General features: G+C 28.0%; 1 protein-coding gene across 2 annotated transcripts; it reads left to right on the top strand.

Annotated features, from left to right (window-relative positions):
- Positions 1-1,468: 1,468 nt before the first annotated feature.
- Positions 1,469-3,580, top strand: LOC106316531. Of its 2 annotated transcripts, none has more exons than XM_013754433.1 (9): positions 1,469-1,776; positions 1,862-1,960; positions 2,027-2,274; positions 2,356-2,557; positions 2,642-2,812; positions 2,900-3,000; positions 3,076-3,144; positions 3,233-3,273; positions 3,418-3,580. In XM_013754433.1, exons 1-9 carry the CDS (start codon positions 1,609-1,611, stop codon positions 3,486-3,488), a joined length of 1,170 nt encoding a protein of 389 aa, XP_013609887.1. In that variant the 5' UTR covers positions 1,469-1,608; the 3' UTR covers positions 3,489-3,580. The 2 variants fall into 2 exon arrangements, with proteins under 2 accessions (XP_013609887.1, XP_013609886.1); XM_013754432.1 differs by having other exon boundaries at positions 2,009-2,274.
- Positions 3,581-9,174: the final 5,594 nt, after the last annotated feature.

Below are 9,174 nucleotides of genomic sequence, written 5' to 3'. Positions count from 1 at the left end.
GTTTTCATCGTTAAGTTTCTTCGCTAAACTTGTGTTTTCTTGTAGTGAAAGTTTAGTTGAAAAATCAAACAAAAATAACTTTAGGTTTAGAGTAATTTTTGTGTTTTTACATTTATGTTTAAGATTTTTTTAATAAATATTATATATTCATATATGGCTTTGCTGCGACGAGGATGCCTTTTTTAATAAGGCCAACGTCAAGACCTGAAACATCCCAAAACACATCGGAAAGCTACAACTTCCAGTGTACCAGAAAACGGTGTGACCTAGGTTACAAATGAAAAAAAAAAAACAACATAAATCAAAGGCATAGAAGATATAAGTCATAGGAAAAAAAGCATAGAGGAGATCGAAACTTCCTACTCCGCTTGAACACGGTGGTCATCAGATCTCCGGGTTTCACTAGCTCAGGTTGTCCAATCCCAAGCCGCACCGTCACCATCAACCAGAGACCACACACTGGAGGAGCCCCGCGGCCATAAAACGTGTTGAAGACGACTTTTAACATTACCGTCGTTCACTGATAGAAATGTTCTTCGCTTCATAGGTCTGATGCTTCACATATCTAAATCCCCACAAGCAGATAAGCGAGCTAGGATTACAGACCGACGAGAAACAAGTTACTAGAAACCGCTATCTCGGAAAACAGATCCGCCGACACCAAAACCCTCACGACAATCGGAGATTGATCTGAGCCCCGATGATTAACTAGCAGAAGTCAGTGGTCTCACTATCGTCCTCAAAACAGCGAGCACACACGAGTAACCGACGAACGAACAGATCTTATAGCTGTCTGTCGTGAAGACACATGCATGCCCGGTTCGCCACATGGAGAGAGATACCGCCATGACTCTCCAGAAAGTTAGCTAATACGTCAAGTAAAGCATATTCCGAGTGAGGGTGACCCTAGCAACTAAAATAGAGGCACCATATATATGTCGTTCAATCTCCACCCACAGTGACCATGAGATTTTTAATTAGAGAGAATTAGAAGAGGGACTCGTGTTATTCAAACGCGACTCAAAAGATTTTTTAAGATTTAACTAGATTCTGACCAGGCGGATATATTTTTTGTTTTATATTTTTTTTAGGTCTTTTCAATTGGTAATTTAAATATAGATCTAATGACATAAAACATAATAAATAATATTCTAAATAATGATAAAGATAAAAGAAATAGTAGTTGGATCCAACTTTTATCAATGAGTCAAACATGTTTTAATAGAATAGATGATTAAAATTTAAGGTCCAATAAATATTATTTTAAATTTTTTTTTTTCTTATGTGATATATATCATTGTGATAAAATGTAGATTACTAATAGCAATAGGATTTGTCCATATCAACCGAAATGTTGCACCGACTTGGTTCACGGGTGCTATTAAAACATCGTGTAGTTCTCAAAACATGAAAACGTCACAAAGTTCTTCCATGGAAAACCAAAAGGTTCAGAATACAGAATCGTCTCTTCCCTCTCTAGGGCACGAAAGCGCGGGAAGCCAAAACAAAAAAATCTCAGTGATTCACAGATCATGCTGCACTGCAGGCAGATCCCTCTAATCGCTTATTAGGGTTCATCTCGTTCGAATCGAATTAGAAAAAGAGGGAATGGTGTGGAATTACCCAGAAATTTCCAAGGAAGATTTCACGAAGCTACTGAAAGGGTTTGTAGATTTGCTCATCCTCGCATCTGGGTTTCAATCTTCTGGCGTTCCCGCTCACTGGGACGCCGAGAATTGCAGGAAAGCTCTTCAATGGGGTCTCTTCTTCGAAAACGTTGGTTTCACTCTTAACTCTCGCTCTCAAAATCATCGCTTTCGTTTTGTTTATCCGAGAAAGGAATCCTTTTTTTTTTGTGTAGATGTTAAGAAGCATAAATAGTTCAGAGACATTTGGGGAATCTGCGAGAGAGGTTGAGGAAGCTATCTCCGAGATGAAATCTAACCCCTTGTTCCCAAAGGTTGCTGCTTTGGTTTTGGCTCATCTTTGATCATTGTTGAAGTGACAGGTGGCTTCTGACTTGCAGGGTATGGAGAATCTGTCGTCAGATACTCTCTCAAAGGGAAGAGAGTTTGTGTTAGAGCACTTGATGAATAACTCAACGTTGAAGGATACGCAACTCCAATCTGTTCTGGTTGCAGCTGTGGAATCCGGCATTATCGACGTAATTGATGGGAAGCTCAGTGAGAGGCAAGCTGTTGTGTCACGTGTATCAGCGCTTGAGACTGGTTTGAATATCCTTTCCAAACAAGACAAGGATACAACTTTGTTGGGGTATGTCGGTTTTGAAGCCTTAGATATAGTATAGATAGCATTTACTATTGTGGTCTTTGATGCCATTCTTTTTTTCCTTAGTGGAGGACAACAGCCTATTGAGCTTGTAACATGGAACAAATGGCAATCTAAAGGTCTGTCTTATTTTCTGCGTAAGAGAACTTTGAGATTGGTATCGGGAGCCAGCTTGATATTTTCTGCACCGAGAGCTCAGTGGGCAGAGGTGTTGAGAAGGCTGCACGTTTCAGCTGAGAACAAAGAGGATATATTCGTCGAAAAGATTGTAAGCTGAACTCAGTATATATCCATTTGGTTTCTTTTGTGTACTCTTGAGTTGAACTCTTGTGGTGGTATTGCTGAAGAACAGGAGCTATTGTTACTAGGATGCGTAACGAGCAGATGGACTCATTTAATCGAAGGTATCATGTCAGTTTCTTACAAATCTGTCACCGTGTCCGAACAATACGAGGAGTTACGTAACCTGCTTCTTCAAAGATCTAGAGGTTTAAAACAGAATGAGATCGCTTTGACTTCAAAGGTATCTTTTATGAACTACAACCATTTATTGACCTTTTTGCTATATGTAAACTAGGTTTTCTAACTTTCTTTGTTTCATCTTGAATAGGTTGAAGAGATTCTTGAGCATCTAACAGATATATTAAAGAATCGTTCTCATCACCTCTGGAAATTGCCTTCTGCCCTTATCGCAGCTGCAATTCCACCATGGTAGTTTTCATCATTGTGACATTAAATATAATCATAAGTCATTTAATATAATAAGTGAATGATGGTGTGTCACAGGTCACCATTGTTTGGTTTGTATTTTGGCGAAATAGAGAAACAGTTGAAACTAGACCTCTCAGCAACAAGGTTAAGTTTCTCTCCAAACATCAGTTTCACATAAGTAAACAGAAGCTAGAAACTAAAATCTATACACCTATCTCCTTGTCTTCTGCAGATGTTGTAGCTGCGATAAAGATCTAAACGAGCATAAGGACTGTAAGTTCCAGACAACTACATAGTAACTTAACCTTTCGTTTACCTGTCCAGATCGTTTTATCAACAACTATGCATTAAAGTTTATAAACTCCCTGCGAGATATTTTATGCGATGAGATAATAGTATTGTGTTTATATTTTCTAGGTGAGCTTGCGGAGAGAGTTTGGTGCTTGTACGTATTCCATATTGTCTGCAGATGCCACCAAACAATTTAATGGGTCTTAAACCATACAAGAAGATCAGTTCATTAAGATCATATTGATGCAGATATTTTTTGTGCCTTAGCTTGTAGATGAAAACAAAAAAACAAAATAGATATGTATGCCTTCAATTTCAGTCACCATCTCTTCAGTAAATGGATAAGTAACAGGAATGAATCGTTTTTTTTTTTTTGTAATTGAAGATATTTCCTTTGCTTTGATTATTGGTTCTTATGAAATTGAATTCTCTTTGCTGTTGTTGTTAACCATCGTTGTCTTTCGGTCACGTTTCTTTACTTTTACGTCACGTTAACAAGAAAGCACTTAGCGTGTGGGGTCTGTTTTTTAAAGTTTTAGGTCTAATCTTTCGTCTTTTTTTTTGGGTATATTCTTTCTTTCTTTTTTATCAAATTAGGGTCAGTATCTATCCTATGGACATTTTATCCTTTAAATTTGATTTGATTCGTTATTCGTTTCGATTCGATCCGAAATTTCCGGATATCCGTAAACTTTCGAATCAAAGCAAATATTAAAAATCAATATTCGTTAAAATCGAAGCAAAACACAAATATCAAAATTTTGGGAAGCGGATATCTGCTCCGATCCGGAAATATATAAATATATATACGTCTTGATTATACTTAATGTTTTAAATGTATAAGTTTATATAATTACTAGATTTGGGCCCGTGCGTTGCAACAGGCTTTATTTGATATTTTAATTTAATCAAAAAAATATGTAAATCATTTTATTATTGTTTTAAAATTATTTTTGCATATATATTATGTGAAATTTATTATATAGTTAAGAACTCGTTTTCACACATAAGTTTCTATTTTTTTTTTTTTTTACAGCAAACATTTACAGACTCATGTAGACTCTGTAAACCAAGATGGTAAAACTACATCCATGTGCACGACGAAAGATAGTTGTTGCCGAGCACTCCGTGCCAAGCTATCCGCCCTTTTGTTTTCCGTCCTAGAAACATGAACAATTTCTGAGTTGACAAAACTTTGTCACACATAAGTTTCAGTTAATATTTGTTAGAGCTAGAAAAAACATCTAAATGTAAAAATTTAAACCGGATCCAACCCGGAATAATAATTATAATGAAATAAAAAGAAATTTGGAAGTTAAATAAGGCCAAGAACCAATGACAACATTATACACTTTTTTATGTACTAATTTAATATTTTATTATATGATGTTAAATTATTTTCTTGATTCATTATTTATTAATGATATATTTTCATAATAACATTTTAATTAAAATGAATTATAAACTACTAAATAGTAAAAATAAAAAATGTAATAAGATAACAATGAAGCTTGATTTATTTTTGACTAAACATATGTACGGTGACAATAATAATAATCAATTTTTTTATGAGCAAACATGAAAATATATATATCAAACATGTGTTTGATTTTGGTATAACCAAACACATAAATACCAATCACAACAACATCCTAAGTTTTTATTTTTGTTAATTTAATAGCTTTAACATCATACTTGTCATCAAATTCATTTTTTTTTTAAATTAGGTATGTTTACTTTTGTTAGGATTTTTTTAAAAGGAAAAAATTATATTTTATAAATCTCGTTTTAATTTACAATTAAAATAGAAAAAAAATCAAATACTTTTTTATATTTTTGTTTAGGATTTTAGAAAAAGAAAAATATTTTCATATAAACTTTTACAATTATCTTCTGTTTAGAATTTCAGAAAAATATTATTGCTATCAATTAATTATTTCTAGTTATTATTAAATAATTTTTAAAATATAATTTTTACAGTTCATATCAATTCTATTTTTCCACTTCATTTTTTAATTAAATAATTTTAGTATCATGTTCATCATCAAATTCTCTCTTAAAATAATATACTATCAAATAACTTCTTACAATTCTCTTTTATTTAGGAATTAAAAAATATGATACAAATCTCTTTTGTTTAGGATTTGTTTTAAGGAAAATAACTATCAAATATTTTTTTACAGTTTTGGGGTGTTAGAAAGAAAATTAAAATTACTTAATCTTTTATAATTATTTTTTGTAGAATTTAGAAAATAAAAATACTATAAAATAATTATTTACAGCAAATATTAACTATTTTTAAAAGTTGCTATTCGTTTTCTTAATATCACTAATATTTTTAATTAAATATTTTTATCATATTTATCATTAAATTTTAAAATTAAAAATTACTTTTACAATTCTATTTCATCAGGATTTAAAAGGACAAAAAGTCTTATTTGGTTAGGATTAAAAGAGAGAAAATTTATTTTTCAAATTTCTTTTATTTAGCATTTTAGGAAAAAAAGTTATTTTACATAATGATAGATTTTTATTAATACATACACAAATTGATTTTTTTTTATACAAATGTCACAATCATATAAGGTGAAATATTTGAAATTATTTTTGTTTTTTTAATTTTGTAACACAAAATTATCTATCAAAAAGAAAAGTTAGTTATTTATAAGAAACAAGTTACTTTTAATTTTTTTTAAAGGAAAATTGCAACTATAATTCGTTTTTGTTAAGATTTTTATACAACTAATATATTTTCAATTAAATAATTATATATTGTGTATTATATATACAAACATATATTCCTCATATTCACACATACTTATGTACGACAAAAACATCATTATTAAAAAAAAACTTGTGTTAGCATTATAAGATGTAAAAAAGATGATAATAAATTGAGTTGCTTAAAAAAATTAAAAGAAAAATACTCAGATAATATTTTTCCTGTAAATACTATTTTTTGTGAAAATAATATGAGGAAGCTTAAACCTAAATATAGATGTGAAAATAATATTTATTTTGGTTTATATTTTTGTAGCATACATTTATCTGTCAAAAAGGAAAGTTAGTTACTTATATGAAAATAATAAGAGTAGTTTTACATTTTTATTTTCTTAGGTTTTAAAAAAGGAATATCACTTATTTTATAGTTAGTTTTTCTATTTTATGTTTATTAAATAATTTCTTGTACTTGTAAGATTTTATAATTCATTTTTATTTAAGATTATTTTTAAAAAAAATAATATTTTCTTTTATAATATATTTCTTTAGTATCTCTTTAAAGATGAAAAATATACAAAATATTTTAAAAAGGAAAAAAACTTTCAAATAGTTTTTTACAATTATTATTTGTTTATAGAATTTGTAAAAAATTTAATTTACTATCAAATATTTTTAAATGACTATAAAAAGAACCATAAAAATATAATTGTAAAACAATATATAATAGTAATTTTCCTTTTCTAAACTCCTAAGACGAACAGTAAATTATATTTTGTAATAATTTTCTTTTTCTAGTGTCCAAAAATATGTAATAATAATTTTCTTTTCAATAAAAATGTAATAATAATTTTTTTTCAAAATCTTTGTAAATCATAATAAAAGACAATTGTAACATATTTTTGACACATGTCACAATCTTAATAAATTGATTGACACATGTCGCGATCATGTTAATTAGCAACTTTGAAAAACCAAGCTTTATATAATAAGAAATAAAATAATTATATTTAGTTAATTATATATTGTGTATTATATATACAAATATATATTCCTCATATTCACACATACTTATGTACGACAAAACATCATAATTAAAAAAAACTTGTGTTAGCATCATAAGATGTAAAAAAAATGATAATAAATTGAGTTGTTTAAAAAAAAAAAATACTCAGATAATATTTTTCTTGTAAATATTATTTTTGTGAAAATAATATGAAGAAGCTTGAACCTAAATATAGATGTGAAAATAATATTTATTTTGATTTATATTTTTGTAGCATACATTTTTCTGTTAAAAAGGAAAGTTAGTTATTTATATAAAAATAATAAGAGTACTTTTACATTTTTATTTTCTTAGGTTTTATAAAAAAGGAATATCACTTATTTTATAGTTAGTTTTTCTATTTTATGTTTATTAAATAATTTCTTGTACTTGTAGGATTTTATAATTCGTTTTTATTTAAGATTATTTTTTAAAAAATTAATATTTTCTTTTATAATATCTTTCTTTAGTATCTTTAAAGATGAAAAATAAACAAAATTTTTTGAAAAGGAAAAAAAAAACTTTCAAATAGATTTTTACAATTATTCTTTGTTAATAGATTTTTTAAAAAATTTAATTTATTATCAAATATTTTTAAAAGACTATAAAAAGAACCATAAAAATATAATTGTAAAAGACTATATAATAGTAATTTTTCTTTTTCAAAACTCCTAAAAAGAACAGTAAATTATATTTTGTAATAATTTTCTTTTTCTAGTGTCCAAAAAAATGTAATGATAATTTTCTTTTCAATAAAAATGTAATAATAATTTTTTTTTCTAAATATTTTTAAATCATAATAAAAGACAATTGTAACATATTTTTTACACTTGTCACAATCTTAATAAATTGATTGACACATGTCGCGATCATGTTAATTAGTAACTTTGAAGAACCAAACTTTATATAATAAGATTATTATAACATATGATTTGACAAATTCTATTCACATTATTACTTATATAAAAGTATTACATTAAAAAGAAGAGAAAAAATTTATAAAACAATTATAATTTTTTTCTTAAGTTTTGTGTTATTATAATTGTTAACTAAGTTTAAAATTTACAAAATATGCAGTTTCACTATTTCTTTTAGTTTTTATTTTGTATATCATGCAAAAAATATATTAAAAATAAATTTGTATTAATTTTTTAAGATTATTTATATTAATCAAAGCAGATGAGATATCCGTAAGTATTCGTAAATATCCACAAATATCTATTTATTTTTTGGATATTCGTTTTTCCTGGATATCCGTATTTTTCCGAAGCAAAACAAATTGAAAAATAAGATATCCGTAACATATAAAGCAAATCACAAATACCTTCAAAAATTCGGATATCCGATCCGTGTCCAGCCCTAATCTATCCTACAATATCGTCATCGTTTATGCTTTTTGACGGTGTATACTAATCCGGTTGAAGTTTAAAAGAAGATAAAAAAAAACAGACAAATCTTACTTTATTTGAATTTTTCCAGCAGTTTCAGACAACTGAAAACGATTTCGCGTCAGAGTATTAAGCTTTTTGATAAAAAGGGGTTTTTCAAAAGTGGAAAATATCCATTTGCTGAGACATTTTGCGTCACCGTTGTCCGTTGGTACACAAAAGGTGGGTAATTAGATTCTCCACCCAAAAGTTTGACGGGTTATTCTAACCCACATATTAGGCTTTGTGATGTGGAGCTGACACTAACCAAAATAAACACATCTATTAACACAAACATTAAATATCCCCTATATATTAATTGAAAAACATTTGAAAAGATGTAACCTCAATTTTGTATTAATTAAAATAGGCTCCAATACATAGGTGACACTCAATTAGGTAGTCAATTACATTCAATTGAAAAATAAGTAGATCCACCTTTGATTTTTATATATTGTTAGATACATAAGTTGGTCAAACTATATGATATAATGATATGATATGCTATTTTCTTTCCTTAAATAAAACCTACAGAATTACCATAAATGACTAATATATATATGACAATTAATGATTTTAATAATAATGATTTGATAACAATTTATATTTCCTCCATCATTTTTTGTTTAATTTTATATTATTAAAATAAATTAAACAATCAAATTAGCTATAAAAGTAAAATTTAGATTTTTT

This window comes from Brassica oleracea, chromosome C9 (genome assembly GCF_000695525.1).
Source record: "Brassica oleracea var. oleracea cultivar TO1000 chromosome C9, BOL, whole genome shotgun sequence".
Taxonomy (NCBI): Eukaryota; Viridiplantae; Streptophyta; class Magnoliopsida; order Brassicales; family Brassicaceae; genus Brassica; species Brassica oleracea.
This window is presented reverse-complemented; position numbering and strand designations above follow the sequence as displayed.

Coding starts and splice junctions, on each gene's coding strand:
- LOC106316531 (XM_013754432.1), top strand. CDS start 1,609: ATGGTGTGGAATTACCCAGAAATTTCCAAGGAAGATTTCACGAAGCTA. Junction 2,558..2,641: donor ATATATTCGTCGAAAAGATT/GTAAGCTGAACT, acceptor GCTGAAGAACAG/GAGCTATTGTTACTAGGATG. Junction 2,813..2,899: donor AGATCGCTTTGACTTCAAAG/GTATCTTTTATG, acceptor CATCTTGAATAG/GTTGAAGAGATTCTTGAGCA.